This window comes from Panicum virgatum, chromosome 8K (genome assembly GCF_016808335.1).
Source record: "Panicum virgatum strain AP13 chromosome 8K, P.virgatum_v5, whole genome shotgun sequence".
NCBI classification, from domain to species: domain Eukaryota; kingdom Viridiplantae; phylum Streptophyta; class Magnoliopsida; order Poales; family Poaceae; genus Panicum; species Panicum virgatum.
The window spans coordinates 49,732,748-49,755,176 of NC_053143.1; the positions used below are offsets into that span (position 1 = coordinate 49,732,748).

Here is a 22,429-nt window from a genome sequence, read left to right on the forward strand (position 1 = left end):
CTGTATCAGGCACATAAAACACTTGCAGCACATCTTTTGCCAAAACAAAGGGTTATGTTTTGTACCCAACATTGCGAAGATCAACGCACAAACCCATTCTTGTCATGTATCACTCCCTGTGACCCTTGAACCCATCGGCATTTGAATAGGGCAACCTTGAATTCCAAGTAGTTGAGCTCCCATATCTCCTCTATTTGACCATAGTTTGGGGCCTTTTGCATGTTGTTATCATAGGCATCATTGCGGACCCCACTGTTCTGGTATATGCTTTTCTTGTCCTGCTGTACTGTGTAAAATGTGTATCCATTGATATCATAAGCCTGATATGTCATCACAGTAAATATGAGGCCTGCAGCTAGTTTCTTAATGTCATCATTCGCTACATTGCTTGCTGCCACATGATCTTTGAACCAACTGTTGAACTTGTCGGTGTCCGGACCTCGCGGTCTAGCACCAACTAGTAATAATGCTGCGCGTCCCTATCCCTAGATGGTTGATGTAAGAAGAAACACAGTGACACCGAATTTATCCTAGTTCCGGCCGATGAGGCCGTACGTCCTGCGGAGAGTATTATCTTGCACCGGGGTGTTTGTAGTAGGGGGTACAAGCTTAAGCGAGAGAGGGAGAGAGGCTCCCAAGTCTATAGATGGGCTAGAGTTTGATTGAGGCAAATGCCAATATCGAAAGCGAGTGCGAGTGGCTGTTCATGTGTATCTGTCCGGGCCCCCGTGTTCGTGCGCCCCTCCTTCCTTTTATAGACTCAAGGAGAGAGGGGTTATATATGTGAGATATCCACGGGGTTGTCCCTTTCTCCCCGAATCGGGGGTGAACAATTGGTCATTCCTGTCGCTGAGCGCTGTGGGGCATGGCGTCGGGCGTGGTCGTCGTCCTTGGAAGCCTTTTGACCATGCCCGGAGCGTGTCCTCGCCCTGTGGCGCCAGTCGGCGGCGTGGCGGTTGCTGTAGAGGTGCGCAGTGTACTGTGTTGGATGAGGCGGGGCGTCGAGGGTGCTATCCGAGGGCTACTTTACCCCGGTCAAGAGCCGTACCGCATTCGAAGATGGCTGCCCATGCCCGTCGAGGGTCCTGCAGGGGAAAAGAGTACAAGAAGTAGGCGTCACAGTGGCGGAGCGGTGTCAGACATGTCCGCACAGTATTACGCTGATCCACACCGCGCTGGGAATAGCGGCACATTGATCGGAGCAGGAGGACGGGACGCCGGTCACGTCCGCTGTGCGGTGTGGTGGCTGATGCCGGCTGACGTCGTCTGACTCCCGCTCCATGCCGCGGAGTGGTTAGCAGTAAATGAGCTGGTCCCATCAGGTGGTTGGGACGCAGCCCCAGTCTGCCGAGGGGGGTCTCGAACGAGGCGGAGTTTTCCCCGCGCCGAGGCCCCGGGGAGAGCTCGGCTCGGTGGGCCTCGGGCGAGGCGGAGATTGTCTGCGCTTCGAGGGGCCTCGGTGTGGAGCCCTTGAGCGAGGCAGAGTTTGCTCCACGGCTAGGGAGGCCTCGGAAGGGCCGTACCGTGGTGTTGGGCCGTGGGCCAAGTCTGCGTTTGGGCTTTTTGGCTCCCGGGGAGGATTTGGGGCCAAGTGTTTGATTGTGTTTTGCGTTTTTTGGGGCGTTTTAGTCCCTAGGTTAGGGTGCGCCAAATTATGGTACCCGACAGATCTCTTTCATGTGCTTTTTGGCAACCCAACCTTCACCTCTCCCAGGATTTTGCTGTACAATAAGCTCTTTGTGCTCCAGTACATATGGCACCACGACCTCCATATGTTCAAGGACAAGAAAATGGGCTTGATCGTACGTTTCTCGTTCCGGATTCATAGACTTCTTGCCTAGAGTCCCAACCCCATCCAACCTCTCTTCGTGTCTTGAATGAGGCACTCCAATTGGGTTATCTGGATCCAAGTAAGTCATCGACCACTCAACAGCCTCCTCGGTCCCGTATCGACTGATGATGTTTCCCTCCAGATATTTATGATTATTTATGAATGACTTCAGGATACCCATGTATCTCTCATAAGGAAATATCTGGTGGAGGTAAGATGGGCCAAGGTAGTGTATCTCCCGTGAGGAGAACCATAATATCGAAAAATGTCGGAGGGAAGAAGGTCTCCATTAGACAAAGGGTCTCATGTAACCGTCTGTCTAGAGCTGTAAGCTGATGATCATCAATGACCTTTTGCTCTATGGCATTGAAGAAGAAGCAGAGGCTCATGGCTGTCTCACGAACCTTCACAGAGAGCACATTCCTGATTGCTACAGGCAGTATTGACGTCATAAGCATGTGACAGTCATAAGACTTCATCGTGGCGAAATTCAGCTTCAGTTCTTTCACGCTGACTAGCCTGGCAAAGTTGGAACCGTATCCTGAGGAAAATTTTATACTATGCAAGAATTGGCATAATTCTTTCTTCCCCTTTCTGAACATTGTGATGGCGGGCTACAGAAAGGTCTTTTCCATTTTCCGCTTCTTGGACGTTAAGCTCAGGACGAATGACCATATCTTCCAGATCAGCTCTGGCATTCTCATGGTCCTTTCCTTTACCATTTGTGTTCATGATTGTGCCGACAAGGCTCTCACAAATATATTTTTTTAAATGCATGGTTTCAATTGAATGTCGGACTGCTAAGATGTGCCAATACTCTAACTCCCATAGTATGGATTTCTTATTCCAGATCCCTTCATCATGACCATCATCATCACCTCCATGATCAACTCCACGTTTCCATTTGCCGAGAATGGTAGGGACATCCTAAACCTGACTGTACATATCACTCCCTGAGAAATGTGGTGGAGGATTTCATGTCTCTCTTGTACCATCAAACTGTCTGTCCATGCTTCGGAAGCCATCTTCTGTGGCCCATATATGCAAATTTGTTCGAGTTCTTCAGCCACAAGAAACATGTGTCTGACGAGCAGTGGGAGCAACCTTGACCCTTCCTTTTGCTCTGCCCGGACAAATTACGATGAACCGGGATGGTGGTCATCAGCACAGCATGCAAAGTGAATTGCTGATTGACGACAGCATCCACTACAACAAATATAGCCTTTTGTGACGAATACCTCGTGACATTGGGGCTATTCGTCCTTACGTCAGTTTGCTTTGTGACGTTTTCTATTGGGCAGTATAGTTTAGTGATGAAAATGATTTGTCCGTCACTAAGATCAACTCGAAATTGTCACAAATGATTACCGCTCTAAATTATGACAAACTTTATGTCGTCATGAAAGCTAATCGACAGACGTCACAAATTTATGACAAATTGACAATATTGATTCATCATAAAATTTGTTTTCAATGAATTGAGAAGTGGGTACACAAGTCATTTTTATTATTTAATTAGCAATAAAATACTAGAACTATTTTAGTATTTTTAGAACTAACCTTGCATCAAGATTAATACATCATATGTTGCATTTGTTTGTTCCTAAACCATGGACTAATCCAAATATCAAAACTAATTGTTGTACTTATTTGGTGGGTTCCATATATTATGCTTTTCCGTTTTGAGTTACTATTTAAAACCACTAAAATTTTAAATCTTTTAAAGTCCTCTAGCAAATTAAAATTTGTGAAGCTATCAAAATATTTGACCAAAGGCTACACATCCAGTTATGATTGGTGTATATGGGTTAAAATATTCCTATCCTAAGACCCGACTATGATAAAAAAAAATAACAAGAAAATAGGATTAAAATATTTTTATCCTAAGTTAGAAACGGACTTGAATTTAAAAATGACAAAAAAGAAATAAATAAAAATGCGAAAGGAAGGATGTATGGGCCGACCGTCAGGAGCCCCAATCGGCAGAGCCCGCATCCCTGCACGGCCGCACCAAATCACCCAGCCAAAAAATGAAGAAACCTGCTACGGCTGCCAATCTTATCTTCTGCGTTCCACCCGGGCTCCTCATAGTCTCCGCTCCTCACAAACCAGGCCGCCGCCGCCGCTGCTCGCGTTCCTCGAATCCCTAGCTCTACCACCCTCGTTGCTACCAATCTCACCTTACCTTGCTCCTATCCTCCTTCGAGATCCCGTTCATGCTCAGCCCGTCGTATCCTCCCCAATCCCCATCCCAGATCCGGAAGCTTGGGGTCAGCTTCGAGGGTTCTGCGGGATGGACGACAAGGCAAAGATGGAGAGCAAGCTCCCCTCGGCGGCGGCGTTCCTGCAGGCCGCTGCGCGCCTGGCCGTGCAGGCCTCCGCCCGGCGCCCCGAGGTCCCATCCAGGCTGCCGCCCTACACCCCGCCAGGAGGCCGTCCTGCAGGCTGCCGCCGTGCGCCCCGAGCACAGCAAGCAGGAGGCCCTCACCTCCACCGCTGGTATGCCTTCTTCCTTTGATTCTTCATGTGCGCACTGCAATCCTTGTACCGTCTCGCACGGCCCCAGCCAGCTGGATTTGTCGATTCCATTTCCACCAGATCGAGGCGGCGACGGCCGAAGAGGGCAACCTCGACCTCAGCAGCAGCGGGTCAACACGCTCGTATCCAAGATCTGCCTCTGATGCGTAGAACTCCGCCACCACCGTTCATCTCCTCCTCGGGTTCTCTCTCCCCCTGTATCCAGGTAATGGACTAATCTTCTTCTACTAGATCTCTTCCCGCCTCGTATTTGTATCTAATTAAACTTGCTGGTCACTGCTATTGTGCCAAATTTAATTTTCCAAGAGCTTGCTTGTCTGAGTTACTATCCATAGTGTATCACATCAATGTGTAACCTCGGTTAATATTAGTAGGATGAAGTTTGTTGCTGCCCTATCTGCTTGTTGTTCTTGCTGTGCCTGCCTTAATCTCTATGGTTCGAGATGAATTTATTTGGGTAGTTCATATAGATTTGCAGCAGGCATACTAGTAGGTTGCGATCTCAGATTTCATTCATTATGTAATTTGACTGTGATAGTCTTTTTGTAGAGTTCGAGGTACAAGGCCCTGGCCCATTATGTGTTGCAACTGGACCCTGTTACATTGTTTGCAGTCAAGGTTCCCCACATGTTAGCACATCAACCCAGCACTATCAGTCAATCACAAACAATAATTCAGCAGGAAACACTCATCAGCCATACTGAAACCAGAAAAGCAGTAGACTTTTGCAAATTGCCACATTATCACAAACAATATTGCAGCAGGAAATACTCATAAGCCATATGAGACCAAAAAAGCAGTAGGAAACACTCATCCTGCTGAACGTGCCTGTCTCACTTTTAGACAGCACATTGCAGAACATATGATCCATGCCCATGCAATATTTCAGTCATTTTCATTCTTCTGGATGGTTGATTGTGGCAGCGATTTTTAGTACTAGCTTAAGCTTCAACGCATGATTCGTTGACTGAGTTGGAAGTCATTCTGTAGCTCGATAGCTTTTTTATTGAGTTTGTGCCATCCGTCCCAGAATCATAGTTTCGTTGGAGAAGTTCTTAGCATGAGGTTTCGTTCTTAGCTTGTTATGGTCACTGATTCTTGGGATTTGTGCTACAGTCTGGTTCTTAGCTTCAACGCATTTTTTTGTTTGCCTCCTTAAATAATAGTTTAACTTCTGTTGGTTCTTTCTCCATTGTTGCAACTAATACATTTTCTATCTTACCAACTTCATTTGCATCTATGCTCTTTTCAGGTGAGACCTCACTTTGGACGAAGGAGTGCAATAGAATTGAAAGCTCTACATAATTCTAGGTGAGCTTAGCCATATGTTGCATTTGATAAATCCTGCTGTTGTAAAGATCAGGAACAATAAAAGGGTTTTGGTATAACAGTTGCTTGCTTATGTTAAGAACTAATTTTCCTTTGGTTTTGCTTGATAACTTGAAACAACATTTGCTAAGCATGGGCTTGGAAAAGTTTATAACCACTCAAGTGCTAAACACTATATTCATTACTTATTTGGTGTGCATTGAATCATTGACTGCTGCACTCACTAGCTAGTAGCTACTGTATGTTCCTCATGACCAATTGAGACATGGCTGAAATGCATACTGCAATATTTGTTTTTCAAAAGTGATGTTGCATTTTTGGTTAACTGGAGTCTGCAAGTATTAGTTCACTGGAGAAAGAGCAACAACATACTGTGAATGTCTTATGATTTTGTGGTCTCTTTTGGTAGGTGGCGAACAGGCTCCAAGCTCATGTGCAGCTGTACATATTTTCTAATTTTGAAATTGGAGATTGTAATTTGTAAGGTATGTTTCCTGTCCAAAACTGAATTTCTAGCACCAAAGATGCAATTGATTAATATATGTCCCTTCGCCAGATGTTTAATGTGCTAGTAAAATTCTACATTAGATCTCGTCTCTTCGCCAGATGTGTAATGTGCTGCATAATTTCCATTGAAGACGCACCAACGGTTTCTGTTCAACTCTTGCTACCTATTGCCTTCGAGGTACTATCAATTCATTGCAGAGTCTGATGTTTCTTGGATTTCTTCAACAAGATTTTTTTTTAAAATTTTTTCCTTGAGCCAGCAACTGCAAAGAGGAGCACCAAGTCTGATGTTTGTGCACGTCAACAACAACTTGAGTCTGAACTTGAGAATCCGAAGCAAGGTGGTAATCAGAAGCAAGTAGCAAATCTTAGGTTACCAGGATGAGTTGCATTCTTTGAGATTTTAATACTGTAACATGTATCTGTCTGGATTCTTGTAATTGTGGAGTACTATATGGCTATCTGAGATTAAATATAAATTATTTGATTTTAAATTTGCTTTGGGCTATTTGGACTGTCAACTGGGCCTTTTTGGGCCAAATGGGCATATATTGTTTAATGGTATTGTTGTATATTCTATTGGTCCAATCCAAAATGAAGTGGGCCTAGCCTAAAATAAATTGGCCCAGCCTAATATTTTGCCGGGCTACTAAACTTATGACGAATCAAATCGTTGCAAAGGGACCGCCATGTCATATCCTAATCTTTGCCATGTCAGGCAAGAATAAAATTTTGTGATGTTTTCTGTCCTAGGTGGCACTTGCATAGTTAGCCATGGCATTGATTCCGTGTCATTTTTTGGGCTGGTAATGGCGAAAAGCAAGCATCACAAATTAGTGACACTATAAAGATCATCACAAAATTTGTGACAAAAAAAATATGTTTTTATCGCAGAAGACCTTTTATGATATGGTATAGGTGACGAATCAATTTTCGTCATACAAATATCACAGATTATAAAAGATGACGAAAATACCACTTTCAGTGACATAAATGAAACATCGCAGAAGCTCATATGTGTTATAGTGTACAGAAGCTGCAGCACATTCGTGCAGGCACAACTGTGCAACTGCACGATAATACCAGCACTATTGAAAGCCTACCACCACCACCACCACCACCAGCAGGATCAGTGTCATCTACGACAAGCAGACCATATGCTTCTACTCTGGTGTCCAAGCTCCGGTTGCCAGAGTTTCACAAGCGCAGCCATCAGCGGCCTTCTGGCTCTCATAATGGTGGCACTGAGGCACCTCCAGGTATAGGTGGCCAAACGGGCGGCCCGGTCCGGCCCGGCACGGGCCCGTCTAAGCACGCCCGTTTAGACACGGCCCACTTAAGCACGAAAATATTAACGGGCCGTGTCGTGCCTGCCCATGGGTTGAAGTGCCGGCCCAGGCACGGCCCGAAATTGATTTAATCAGGCTGGGCCGGTCCGTTTGGCCCGGCAGTCCGAAAATATTTAAATAGAGTTTGATAATGGATAACATAGTATTTAAACGGGCCTATCGTGCTACCCATCGGGCCGATCGGGCCACCCTTTTTCGGGCCGTGCCTGGACGCGTCCATGGCCTGACAGTGACGCCCAGGCACGGCCCGGCTATCGTGCCCGTGACGCCCGGAGCCCAATAATAATCGGGCCCGGATCAAGCTCGAGTCGGGCTAAATTGGGCTGGGTCTCGGGCCCCGTGGGCATCGGGCCAAACGGCCATCTATACCTCCAGGGCTTGGGAAAATGATGGCCTTACACAATATCAGTGTCATCGATGTCAGTGTTGCAAGTGGTAGAGCAATCCTGGAAGAGCTCAAGAATCTTACACAATTGCGCAAGCTTGGAGTCTCAGGCGTCAAACAGGTAAACTGCAAGGAGTTTTGTTCTGCCATTTCGGGGCACCACCATTTGAAAACCTTGTCAGTATGGCTCGACAAGAATCAAACTGGATGTTTGGATGCCATTTCCCCACCTCCTGAAGAACTACAGAGTTTTAAGCTGTATGGATCTGTAGACAAGTTGCCAGCATGGATGAAGCTGCTGTCGAATCTCAGTAAATTGAAATTAAATGTGGACATGATAACGCAAGATGATGTGGACCTTCTCACACATTTACCAAGACTAAATTTTTTATATCTTTGTTCCAAGGAGTTTCATTATGGAGAACTCCGGTTCAGGGGAAACTTTCGCCGACTCCGGGTCCTCGAGATTGATTGCAACTCCAGGTTACAGTCTGTTACCTTCCAGCATCATCCAGTAATGCCACACCTTGAGGTCCTGAAGATCCACTGCTCTAATGTATCATCCTTGAAGTTTTATGGGCTACAGCATCTCAGCAAGCTCAGGGAAGTCTCACTTAGCGGATCCTATGATGAAAAAGTGAAGAATGACTTGAAGAGCCAACTTGAGAAGCATCCGAGGGAAATCAAGCCTGTTTTGAAGTGGAACTAAGTTTGTCCTGAGTGCTGAGCCCGTGATGGCCACCACCTATACTGTTCCATTCACACATTTGCAGGACTTGGTTCAGGAGCTCGAGATCCTATTTAACTTCACCAATCAAGAACCCTGTTCTAGTATCCATGAACTGAATCTACATTATGGCTGGGCGTTCAGGCTACCCGAAAATTTCGGGTCGGGCTTTTCGGGTTTTCTAAATTTTGGGTTTTGAAAACTGCAGCCCAAAATTTACTCAAAATAAACAAAACCCGACATTTCGGGTACCCGACATTTCGGGTTCGGGTTCGGATTTACCCGAATAACCCGAACCACCGATACGCCACTACTCGAGGCTGTTCCACCCCGCATGCGTTGCGGGCGACCTACCGCCAGCGGCCGCGGCTGCGCTCCCAGCGCGCGGCGGAGTAGGCGTGCCCGGACTGGCCGCCGCCGCCACCGAAGGCCCGAAACCTCACCCGCCGCCGCCGCTAGCGGGCTGCGAGAGCTGGGAGCGGAAGTTGGGGGCGTGGAGGAGGCGGATCCGGCGGGCGCAAGCTCCTGGCCTCCTACTCCGGCGGAGAGATGGAGAGGATTGGAGAGAGACGGAGAGATGGCGGCGGCGGGTGAGGCTCCGGCCTCCTGCTCCGGCGGAGAGATGGCGGCGCTGCTGGGGGCGGTGCCATGGTGGCTGGCCGCTGTGGGGGCGTGGGGCGTGGGGCGGCGTCCCCAACACGGCCTCTGCGCCTCTGCGAGGCATGGGCGTGGCCGCGGGGGTGAGGAGGCGACGCGCCGACGGGGAGACCGGCGTGGGCGGGGGCGGGGGCGGGGGCGGGGGAGGCGGCGGGCGGGGTCGGACCGTCGGGTCTGGAGACTCGGGGGTGGGGGGCGACGGGGCGTGGCAGCGTGGGGGGCTAGGGTCAGTGGGAAGGAAAGGATTGCGTTTGGTGGGCTGGGTCGACTCAAAATTAGTTGGGTTGGGCTGTTTTCGAGTAGTTCGGGTACCGTGGCCTGATACCCGAATTACCCGTAATAATTTCGGGTACCATGAGTTGGAACCCGAATTAGGGTTCGGGTTTTTCGGGTTCGGTCTTCGGGTTTCGGATATTTTGCCCACCCATAATCTACATCATGTTATTCATCAACCAGGAGCAAACAGCTCCTACTCTGGTGATAGTTCAAGTCTATGTCATCTACATCAACTCTTCAATGATTATAGAGACATCTATGGATTCCACACTATGTTATGATTACTGATCATGATTTGGTTAAGTTAAAGATTCTGTTATATGAAGTTAAAGACATATTTATGTTATTTTTCAAGTTGTAACAACGAGGGTACTTAATATCTGCTGATGACATAGGCAGAGGAAAAACTTGCACTTCTGTGGTGAAAAATTCGCGCCATACAGCAGTGGCAAACTTGTCATCTTGGATCGAGCTGAAGGCCAGAGAACATAGTGATTTTTCGTTGGTTGAATTTTTCCATTTAGCCCTAACCCACCTAGACCAAAACCCACACCCCGTCCATCTCAATCAAAGCCCACTAGCAATTTTGGCCTGCTACCCCTAAACAGCCCAAAACCAAACCTTTTTTTTAGATTGCCCAAAACCAAATCTTACCAGCCCATGTGGTCGGGAGTGGTTATATGTCACTTCAGGTGACAGATTTTCGCACCGTCACCCGAAGAGGTGCGCCCTCTCGCTTCGGCCAAAAATAATTGTTGAGCCTAATAAACTAAATTAATATTAGTACCCTTCAACTATCACCTTATTGGCCACCAGCCCAGCAATATAGCGCTCATATATATATACTACACACAAAAGAGAAAGAGGAAATCGATTATCTGCATGCATGCAGGAGAGGACAACCACCATGACGTCACGGCATGCATGCAAATCCAAAACAAAAAATGCTATAACTATTAAACCAAGCATCAAAATTAAATTTAGATTGCATCATTATTTTTTTCATAAAAAGATCTTCAAAACAAGACCACACTTGCTTATGTTCACATGATATTTTTTAAAAAATATTTTTCTTAGTACTAAATAATTAGTTTCAACTACTGGGAACAAATATTTTAACAACACGAACAAAAAAATATTTTTACGAACAAAATATTAAACATAACGAACAAATAATAATGTATAATGAACAAAACATTAAACATCCCGAACATTTGATTGTACGTACTAAATAGTAAAAAACAAATATCACAAACAAATGAAATAACATGGCCGAACAATTTAATCTTTAAAGCGAACAAATAAAGTATACAGCTGGAACAATTATATTATGAACTGAGAATAAAAGATTAATAAATAGTTTGAACAATAAGTAATTAAAAAAGGAATAAGAAATTAAATAATAAAAAACAATTGATAAGATATAATAGGAAAATCATATTAGGTAAAAAATTATCAATTATCAGTACAACTGTCGTGAGTGAGTATGTAAAATAGAATTGATTAAGAAGTAAAAAATTAAATTAAAAATTATCAGATGGGAATGATAGAAAAAATGAAATAAAAGGTTTAATAAAAAATAGGAAAAAATATCAAGTGTTATAAATCACAAAATCTATATTATATAAAAAGAGAAAATCGAAGAAAGAAACTTATACATCTAGAATCTAATTTTACGAAACCGAGAAACAAATTAGAATACAAAGTAACCCGCCCTGTCAAGAAAAGAAAAAAAAGAAATAGAAAAGAAATGTTACAATGAAACAAGAAAAAAAAGAAAGAAAAGAAAGAAGATCACGTCAATGAGAAAAGAGAAAATAACAACAGGAGGGAAAGAAAAAAATAGAGAAAGCAAAGCAACTAATGGAATGGACAGATAAGTGAAAAGAAAAGTATAAGAAAAGAAAATAAAAATTATAAAGAAAAATATGAAAAAAGAAAAGTAGAGCATGGTAAAAAAAATTAAAAATAATAACATGAATGACTAGCCTTCATGCTTGCCGCAAAAAAAAATTAGAAAGATGCAAGCAGAGAAATATTTTAAGAAAAACGAAGGAGGAAAAAGAATAAAATAAGTACAATAGAGTAAGCCTGCCATGTTGCAGTATGCATGTGTAAAAAATCACATGCATCTGCTATTACATGCTCAAACACGCGCGACCAGTCCAGCTCGTTCGTGCGGCCCGAACCGCCACCTCGCCTCAACACACACACAGCCAGCCCAACACGCGGGACAACCCATTCCAGCGCATCACCTCGCTCCGCCGGCCCGATCCGCTCCACCAGCCCAACATTGCCGCTCCGCCTCCTTCAATCCCCTCGCCCCTGTCGCTCGCGGGGCCAAGCATCAGCTTTCCCCTCACCTCCTTATGCCATGCCAGCCGACAGTGCTGCCTTCGTCTATAGCCAATGATGGGCGTTTGCAGTGTGGGCAGGTCTGGTGACAGAGCCTAGTAGTTAATTAATTTACTACGATGATTATGAGCCCATACACGCCACTGGGGCTCAAGTCAAGGTCGTCGGTGCTGGGGCCACCGCGACCACCTGTCCCCTATTTACCACGATTCAATGGCTGCAATCTAACATACAAGTTGCCGATAAGAGTAAGCCAAAGGTTTAGATTTTGGTATTATAGTATATTTTGTTGTTATTTGATAAATAATGTCTAATTATGAACTAATTAGACTTAAAAATTCATCTCGTGCTAATCAGTTAGACTGTATAATTAGTTATTTTTTCAACTATATTTAATATTTTATATATATGTCAAATGATTCGATGTGACGAGTACTGTAGAATTTTTTTTAAGAACTAAACAGGACCTAAGGCTAATAAGGTTTGGCTTATAGCCAAGACAAGACATTAAGAGACAAGCTAACCAACCAGTTCATACAATAACTAGTCTGTTCGTTCTTTCGCATATCTATTATTTTATTACATAGGACCACCAGGTAAAGGAAGAAATGAAGCGTGAGGAGACCCTACACGAGAATCGCAGTCTTGGGTTTTGGCCGTGTTTGCATGACACCCACGAAAAATTTTCAAAAAAAGAATGAATGGAGTACTAAATGAAGTTTATTTGTGAAATTTTTTCACGGCTGGTGTAACTTTTAGAGATGAGTCTAATGAGCTAAGTTCCATTATGATTGGCTACAGTGATTGTAACGACCCGAAAAATTCACCAAATAAATCACACACTAAACATATTTTTTTTCAAAACTCGTTTTCATCGTTGAGCTCAGTTATCTCTAAACCCAATACCTTCCCAGGATCTTTCGCCGTTCCAACATTTGATTCCATTCGTCGTGACCGCGCTGCACGCCGCGCCGCTCGCTGCTGCCGCCCTGCCTGGACGCTGCTCCCACGCGCGCCGCTCGCCGCTCTACGAGCAGAGCCGCGCGCGCGTGCCCGCGCCGCTCGCCGAGCCGTACCCGCGCCGCTCACCGTGCCCCGCCCTCGCCGCACGCGCCGTCAACCATAGTGACGATGGCCCAAGCCTGCCCGACGCGTCCCATCCCGTGCCGCCCGGCGGTCTGTCGCACACGCGCGACCGCCGACCGCGATTATCGCCGGCCGCACGCGCCGATGCCTCCCCTGGCCCGCGCGCCATGCCGCGCACGCCTCCCCTGGCCCGCGCACCCCGCAATCGCCGCCGGCGCGCACTCACTCTCCCTCCCCCTCTTCCATTTCCTTTTTTCCCATTTAATTTCGTTCCTTTTCCTTTTTCTATTTTTCTTTTTTCCTTTTTCTATTTTTCCTTTTCCTTTTTCTTTCTTTTTCCTTCTCCTCTCCTCTTCCTTCTCTCTTTCCCCCTTCTGCTCTGCCCCGCTCCCGCGCGCCCCCTCCGAACGCCCGCTCGCCCCTGACCCGCACCCCACCATGGGCCGCCTCCCTCCTCCACGCGCCCGCACACGCGCGCACGTGCGCACGCGACGCTCGGCGCATCGGGCCGCAACGCCGCACCGCCCGCCGCGACACGCTGCTCCTAGCCCCCGCGCGTCGCGCCACTCGCTCGCACGCGGTCGCGCCGCCCCGGTCCCGCTCGCCCTTGCTCAACACGTGCCCCGCCTCGCCGCTCGCCGCTGACCCGCCCTGCTCCGCCGCGCAGTGCTGCACAGCTCGCCGTTGCCCGCGCGCACGCGCCCGCACACCCTCCTCCCCTGCTCGGCCATGTGCGCGCCTGCCCGCGCCGCGACACGCACCGCCTCGGCCCCCTGCGCGCACTCGCAGTGCCGGCCGCCGTTGACGCCCCGCTCTCGCCGCTCGCGCCTGTGCCGCATAGCGCCCGGCCCCTCCCCCACGTGGCCGCACGCTGCCGAGCCGTCGCTTCACCCCGGCCTCGCCGTCCGCGCTGCCGCGTCGCGACGCAGACGCCATTAAGGCGCCCCGCGCCGCTCGCCGGACAGCACCAACCCGCCACCGCCGCACTTGATCCTCCCCACCGCCTTCCCGCGGCTATAAAGAGGCCCCTACCCCGCTTCCGAGCCCCGCAACCGCCACCACCACGAGCCGCGCCTCCTCCCAAGCTCCAGCACCGCCGCCACCAGCTTGCTTCCCCCGCCGCGCCTGCCTCCCGTGAACCGGCTTCCCTGCTCCACGCCAATCCGAGGTGAGCGGGGGGAAATCGAGCCCCCGAGTCCCCTGGTGCCCCTCCCCCACTTCCTAGCCGCCGGCGAGCTCTGCAGTGCCGGCCCAGCGCCACCCGCCGCCCGTTGCCACCCGCCGCCGTGGCTAGGCCGCCTCAGGCCGCCTCTGGCCGAGTTGCGGCCGGGGATTGGACCCCCGCACCCCCCTGCCTCTTTTCCCCCGCATCCCGACCGCCCCCGAGGCCCAGGCCGCCGGAATCGGCCGCCGCCGACGCCGTTCCCCCATTCCCCTGTTTCCCGTGGAGGAAGGAGGAAGAGAATGGCAACTTTGCCAAAAACCCCTCCTCCTTTCCTCTATTCTATAAAGAGCCCCTCCACCTTTAGCCCTTTTACAAGTTAAACCTTCCCTTTAATCATATTTCCAAATAAACCCTGTACCATATAAACACATTTATAAATAAAACCTTATTCTTTTCCAAAATGACCCAAACAACTCTCGAACACCCATTAACTTATCATTTCATGCGCCAAATAGTTTCAAATCAACCCAAAACTTTATTACGCCTCTCATAACATAGTTTGTCCATGCCATTAGGAAACCGCCCGAAAATATTACTCCGAACTCCGTATCTTAATTATTTCCGATTCGAGCTCAACGATAAAACTTTTATTTCTTTTTCTTGATTGTGTGTTTGTTTGTATGCATCGTAGACCACGGTGTGAACGAAGGAGAGGCCGTTGATGAGCAGTATTGCGAGCCAGCGATCGAGGACCAGTTCCACAACCCCGAGCCCGAAGGACAGTGCTTCGACCAGGACCTCCCCGAAGGCTTTGAAGATGGCAAGTTCAATCTCATCCTTTGATGCATGTTTTGTCCTAGTTTTTATAAACACAACACATTAGCCTATTGTACAAAATTGCATATGTTTTGCTTGCTGAAAACACGGTTGGATAGCCACCCCTTGATTTGTTATGATCATTCCTTGACCACCTAGATTAATGTCTGAATGTGTTTTGTTTGGACGTTAATCGCTGCTAGAACGCTTAGGATCTTATACACAATACAACTTGTTTTTATAAAGAAAATGTGTGTGTGTGTGGGAAGGGATAAAAATGGGATTTTCGAAAGATGAGTTTAGACGGGATGGATGGCATTTCTGTGTGATTTGCCGATTGGTGTGCTCGTGCCTGTGTGGCATAGCAAGGAAGGGAGATATCCATCTTGTCACAATTAAGGACCGAGTTGATGTGTCATCTCACCTAACTCCACTATCGTGCAAACCACTCGACCGTTGTATGGGAAACGGCTTAGCATAAATCCCACTAGTTAGTCTGATAGCCATCAGGAGAGCTGAGAGCAACGGGTGGCTAAGGAGAAGGGATAAGCTCTGTGTGATTTATGCCCCGGTTAAACCTAGGTGAAAGGTCGATGACCCCTTGGTGCATCCCGTGATGGCTAGTCAGGTCTAGCTAAGGTGGGTAATGGCTTTGTTGGGATCTGCACCGACACTAAGGTGATCGAGTTGTGGTACCCCGCTTGTGGGTAAAGTTGTACACCTCTGCAGAGTTAAGAATCTATTCGAATAGCCGTGCCCACGGTACTGGGTGAGTTACGGTGTGGTCACATAACTAGTGTTTACTATGGGATGTGTTGGCGTGAGTTGTTTTGGAAATGTGTCCGGCAGTTGTGCCGTGTGCTACGGCGGATGAGGAGTCCGGTAGCAGTTTAAAACTTGGATCCTGTGTGGATCAACCCCTCGTGTTACTTGGTACAAGAAAACTGGTTTTGGAAAATGCTTTCTTTCAAATGAACCCCTCATAAAATAATGCTTTGCGCAAAACAAACCCTAGCCTTATCTTTGATTTACCCTGTGCATTATATTTTATTTATACCCTCTCTGTGGGTGTGGTTGGACTTGCTGAGTACGTTTGTACTCACCCTATTCTTTATTTTTACAAAAGAAGATCCAGACTTTGTACCCGACGACGTTGAGTAGGGGTACCGTCCTGCACCCAGCCTTGCCTGTGGATTAGGGTCACCCGCAGGAGATACCGCATGGCGCAAGACTCTGATGACTTCCTTTTTATATTTAATATCGTTGCGTGTGTGTGGATTGTAATCCTCGCGATAGTGGCGCTTCTCTGCTCACTACCGCGTAGAGTTGTACGGAGATGAACCATCTGATGTAATAAATATGTCATCAGCCTCCTGGGACTGATGTTTGTATCACATTTAAGTCTTCTCTTATGAGGGGACGCTTCAGTGATGCTACAGTAACCGTGTCTAATCATCCCCTGATCGTACGGTCAAAGGCATCATTAGCTGCAGTACTGCTACAGTACCATAGTTGTGGAGGTGTTTTATAATTAGACTTTATTTAATACCTCTAGTTAGTGGTCAAAGGCCGAAAAAATTTCATAAAAACTTTTTCAGGGCTTATCCAAACACGGCCAATTGTGTTCAGCTTGGCGACTGCAGGGACAACAAGCATGGTATTCTCTCACCTCCACCTCAATCAGGTACCTGACATGGCAGCCGATTCGCCTGTTATTGTACCTGTTCTAACAACAGTCCTCCATGCGCCTGTTCCATTTTACACTCAACGGTGTGTTTTGGCGGGGACATCTATTCATTGCCATCCAATCGGAAAAGGGAGCGCCCCCGCCCCCGCCTCCTTTAGCTCCGGCGGCGGCGCCGCCGCCTCCGCCGCCACCCTCCACCGCCACCACGCTAACCGAGGTCATCTCCGCGCCGCCTTCTCTTCGCCCCGCCGCTGCCTCACCCTCCGCCGGCCGAACCACCACCGCCACTGGGCCGCCGCCGCCGACCCCTCCTCTAGGTCCAGTGGTCACGGAGCCGGCCCCACCCCCAGCAACCCGGGACTCTAAGTTCCACCGCCGCCCTCCACCACCCTGGCCGCCGGTGACCTCATCGGCGGCCGTTCCCCCCACCAACCACCCCTCGCCGGCCACCCCCTCCCCCTTCCCCTCCCTCCTCCCCTAGCTCACCGGATGGCGCTCCCCTCTCCCCTGGCTGGAGGTAGAAGATGAACAGGGCGGCCATGCCCCTTCTGCGATAGCTCCGCATGCAGTAGCGTGCGCGATGAATAGCTTTTCCCGTTTTGGCTGGGTGGTTTAGCCCCTAACTAGACTTTAAAGTTTAGCCAAATTCAAAAAAAAGGCAACACATTAGATGGGAAGAAAGAGCTAATGGATACTAAACTTTAGCACTTGGTATTAGCAAAGTAAAATTTATTAGGCGACCGGTCGCGCCATGGCACGACTGCACGATCGTACGATGGCTCAGTCATGGCCTACTACACGCGCAGCCCACACCTCCATGGAAACAAATCCTCTGCAGTAACTGCAGGAGGACTCAGCCGCTGTCACGCGGGCCAAGTGATCACCAGGGCCACACGGCAGTGGTCGAGTCTCTCTGCAGTTACTGCAGAGGAGACTCATCCCACCTCCATGCCTCCCGCCTCCTTTTCTCCCTCCCTCTCTCCTCTTCTTTCATGTCCTTTTTTTTGAATCAAGCTTGTCTATAAAAATATTTTATCTTCCTTATACGAGCTCCGTTTTGAATATCGATTGCATCATTATGTTCTACGTGACGAGACGAACAAAAATAGATCTCACTTGCATATTTTAAAAATATTTTTACACGGATAGCAACTTATCTGTATTTTTAAGTTTCGATATTATTGAATAAGTTGCTACAATATACATATATAAATTGCTATTCATATAATATATTTTGTTTTTGTTGCAACTTTTGTTTTACATGCTATGCTATGCACGTAAGTTGATACTTACATACCGACAACTGATATATGTATATTGTTGCAACTACTTCAATATTTTTAAACTTGAATTTACACATAAGTTACTCTAGTGTATAAGTTAATATATAAATTATCTTAAAAATAAAAGTTTTCACACATGTAAAATAAAAGTTTTCACACATGTAAAATAAAAGTTGCTACAAAAATAGAATCTATTGTACACATGAGTTGCTGCATGTATAAGATATAAGTTACCGTAACCAAAATTAATTATACACTCATACACATAAGTTGACACAAAATAAAATTTATTATACCCATAAGTTGTCACCATAGTAAGTCGATATATACACAGATTGCTTAAAAAAAGAGTAAGTCGTCTCATAAGTTGCTATTAGTATAAAATATCATCAAAATATATATAAATATGGTATAGTTTTGTTCGTCTCTTTGAGTAGAATAAAACGGTGTAATCGATTCATGAAACGAATGTAATATGAAGGAGATAAAATATTTTTTATAAACAAACTTAATGCTAAAATAGAACGCTGGGAAGAGAGATAGAGATAGCATACTGCATGCAGGGATGGAGAAGGGCGTGAGAGACAGGATGAGAGGGTGACATGTCTCTAACTTCGAAAGCGACTTCACTAGTGTTATTTTATGATTAGAATAATAGAAGGGAGAGGATGAGAAAGGTCGCGCGACATGTCACGGGTTATCACAGTCCTCCAAACAGAGTCTTAAAAGGATGTTTGGACGATTCCACTGCTAATTTTTAGCCAGCTACAAATTAGCATTAGCTAATCCAAACATGTTGCTAATAGATGGGCTAATTTTCAACAAGCTCCCTTACTAATTGTTGTTTGAGGATGACTAATTAATTCGGGCTAAAAGTAGGTTTCCAGTAATGTATGGATTAACAATTTAATTAATTGTTAGCCTTTATCCAATCAATACATGACAAGCTAATTTCAGCCAACTAATTTTTATCAAACTAATATTTAACGTTAACTAAAAATTAGCTTTTGTCCATCCAAATAGGATCTTAATTTTAGCTAATGCAAGAGAGGGGTGACTAAGCTTGGTGGTCGTTGTGACAGCGAGCAACGAGACGGGACGATAGAACCTTGGCTTTTGGAGTGGCCAATTGGGCGTGTGTTCATGTGTATAATAAGGACACTGAAACAGTGGCAGGGGTAACACACAGTCACAGCGACAGCGTAATCAGACAGTGACTTTCACCTGGGCTGTGTTTAGTTCGAAAATTTCTCTCTCTAAATTTCACTATTCATCTATCACATCAAATTTTTTGTCTCATATATGGAGTACTAAATATAGGTAAATAAAAAAACTAATTACATAGTTTTGATATACACGACGAGACGAATCTTTTGAGCCTAGTTAGATCATAGTAGGACAACAATTACCACAAACAAATGAAAAATGATACAGTGTGCTTAAGTATCCGATATAATTCTTTTTACCACTATTTTACGGATCTAAACACAGCGCTCGGCGTTTGGCCTTCTGGTAGAGCGGGTGACAGCGACTTGAACACCGTGAGCATCTTCATTAAAGTCTAGGGCTGGGCCGACCAACGATGGATGATTACATACTGCCTCTGTATAGAAAATAGAAGATATTTAGGACGGTGACACAATATTCAAAACATAACATTGATTATTTATTTTTATAAAAATATTTGTTAAAAAGTAATATATATATATATATTTATGAAAGTATTTTTAAAATAAATTTATTCATATAGCTTTTAATTTTTCGAACTTAATAACTTATTTATAATTTATAATTCCAATATTTAATTCAAATCTTGCTCAAAATAACATTTTTTCTATATACGGAGCAAGTACACAGCGAGTGCCCTTGTCCCATCAACTTTGAAGAAAATACAGTCCGCTGGGGCCTGCAGTACGGCTCGGCAGGCATGGCTCTTGACGGGCAACATGGTAAGGCGCTGTTTGTTTAGTTTCTAAAAAATTTTCTACACTATGCGTCACATTGAATGTTTGGAGAAATGCTTAGAGCATTAAATGTAGTTAAAAAAAACTAATTACCCAGTCTAACTGTTTATCACGAGATAAATCTTTTAAACATAATTAGTTTATGATAAAATATTATTTGTCAAGTAACAACAAAATATACTATAATACCAAAATCAATCATTCTTCACCAACTAAAAAGCAAGTGGAGGTCGCCGCCACGGCCACCAGCGCAGCGGCGTCTGTTTCCGCTTTAGGCTATCCGCAGCGGCTACTAGAAATGAAACAGTACGTATCTTCCAGTACCGCTTTAGCAGGAAAAAACCCCGCAGCGGGTAATGGAAGTCCGTCCGCTATAGTTCAGGATGAGCCACCATCCGCCATTACCAGGGTGGAGCAAGGACGTCCGGTACCGACTCCCGAGGCCAGCAGCCGCAACGACCCCTGCTCTCCCGCCCATGCTCGGAACCGCCTCCGCCTCCGCCTCCGCCAGACCGCCGCGCGCCGCTGCCCAGATCTGCTGCTGCCGCGCGCGCTGCCCGGGACGCGAGTGGGAGAGGTGGACGGCAACTCGAGCAGTAGCAGCAGGGGCACCGCCGTAGGAGGAGCCGTCGGGGAGAGAGAGGGGGGACGGCACCGCCCAAAGCTCGCGGAGAAGAGAGGAGGTGTGGCACGAGTCGTCCCGTGTGCGCGTCGCCGCCATCGTCCCGCGGGCCCCTGCCCCGCACGCGCCGTGGACGCCGTGGGCAGAGGCCCTGCTCCTCCGCTTGCTTGCCTCCGTGCCGCCGCCGCCGCCATCCTCTGTGCCGCGCCGCGCCGCCGCCTTGGCCGCCGCGTGCGGATCCGGCGGCGGTGCGCCCCTGCGCCATGGAATCCTCCGCGCGCGGACCTCGGCGGGGCGGAGCAGTCGGTGGGACGCCGCCGTGCTATGGCCTCCGCCGTCGTGCGAGCTGTTGCCCCTGCCTCGATGCGCCGCGCCGGCCCCTGCCTCGACGCGCCGTGCCCGCCTCGCCCCACGCCACCTCGGTCCGCTCGTCGCGGGCGCCGCTGCCCTGCTGTGCCACTGCCCTGCCGTGCGCTGGTGGCCATAGCGGCGTCGCGGGCATCCGCGGAGGCCGTGGCCGAGGGCGCTGAGCTCCACGCCCACCTCCGCGCGCCCCGCTCCGCCCAGTCCACCTCCGCGCGCGCCGCTCTGCCCTGCCCGCCTTTGCCCGCGCCGCTCCGCCCAACCCGCACTGCAGCTCGACCGCGCCGCCGCTTCTCGCCGGTGCTTGTGGCCGGCCTGGTGGCCATCGCCGCGGAGGGAGGAGGGGCGCCGCGGAGCACGCCCACCAAAGAGCCGCGGGGCCTGCCGGTCCTCCCCGCCGTGCCGAGCCATGGGCGGGCATCCTGCGTGCGCGCCGAGGGGCAGGGGCGGGCACCACGGAGGGCCGCCGCCGCACGCCGCTAGCCGGAGGAGGGGCGCGGGCGGAGAGTCCGGGAAAGGAGAGAGAGAGGAGGGAGAGAAAGGAGGAGGTGAGGCTGACGTATGGGGCCCGCAGATGGGTAGTTGGGATTGAGGATGAGATATAGAGTATGACGAGTGCAGAAAAATTGAATATAGAAGAGAGAATCTCGTTAACCAGAATAGAAAATTTCTTTTAGAAGGCGAATTTAGAGGATGACGAGTGCGGACAACCTTAACACAGTTATTCAATGGCTCGATGCACGTATGGCGCCAACTCTGATGGAACGTGACAGGAATAGGATGGCTGGTAGTCTCGGTGAGGCACAACAGCCACATTCAGGCCCTGTTTAGTTTCCAAAAAAATTTTCTACAGTACTCGTCATATCAAATTTTTAGACATGTATATGGAGCATTAAATATAATTGAAAAAAATAACTAATTATACAGTCTAACTGATTAGTACGAGACGAATTTTTTAACGCTGATTAATTCATGATTGGATATTATTTATCAAATAATAACGAAATATTCTACAGTATCAAAATCTAAATTTTTTCACGAACTAAACACATGCCACCCATCTTTGCCGTGCTTGTCCTCCACCTCCACGGTCAATATGTGAGCAGAGATGGGAATACGGATATTCAAAATACTCCGGTTGCCAGAGTTTCACATGTGCTGCTATCAGCGGCCATCTAGCTCTCATTGAGGCACCTCCAGGACTTGGGAAAATGATGGCCTTACACAATATCAGTGTCATCGACGTCAGTGTTGCAAGCGGGAGAGCAATCCTGGACGAGCTCAAGAATCTTACACAATTGTGCAAGCTTGGAGTCTCAGGCATCAAACGGGTAAACTGTAAGTCTGTAAGGCCTCTTCCAACGGTTAAAGGCAGTATAGCTTATAACTACAGTGGCCAGTGAAAAAATCGGCACATTAACATTGGCTGAAAGAGGGAACCATCTCGGTACGTGAGCGAGCTAGCGCTCCACAGGGCGCCAGCCACTGT

At 47.7% G+C, this 22,429-nt stretch overlaps 2 protein-coding genes across 5 annotated transcripts; both read left to right on the forward strand.

Annotated features, from left to right (window-relative positions):
* Positions 1-3,889: 3,889 nt before the first annotated feature.
* On the forward strand, positions 3,890-6,713 carry LOC120645035. 4 transcript variants are annotated; one of them, XR_005664072.1, is made up of 6 exons: positions 3,890-4,330; positions 4,430-4,574; positions 5,622-5,680; positions 6,108-6,183; positions 6,287-6,383; positions 6,466-6,713. XR_005664072.1 is itself a non-coding variant. In XM_039921785.1 (6 exons), exons 1-5 carry the CDS (start codon positions 4,048-4,050, stop codon positions 6,332-6,334), a joined length of 639 nt encoding a protein of 212 aa, XP_039777719.1. In that variant the 5' UTR covers positions 3,890-4,047; the 3' UTR covers positions 6,335-6,383; positions 6,466-6,713. The 4 variants fall into 4 exon arrangements, 3 of the variants coding, with proteins under 3 accessions (XP_039777719.1, XP_039777718.1, XP_039777720.1); XM_039921785.1 differs by having other exon boundaries at positions 4,402-4,574; XM_039921784.1 differs by having other exon boundaries at positions 3,894-4,330; positions 4,402-4,574; positions 6,255-6,383.
* A 14,188-nt stretch (positions 6,714-20,901) lies between these two features.
* LOC120645891 (translation initiation factor IF-2-like) lies at positions 20,902-21,423 on the forward strand. Its single transcript, XM_039922609.1, has one exon. It carries the CDS (start codon positions 20,902-20,904, stop codon positions 21,421-21,423), a length of 522 nt encoding a protein of 173 aa, XP_039778543.1.
* The last annotated feature ends 1,006 nt before the right edge of the window (positions 21,424-22,429 follow it).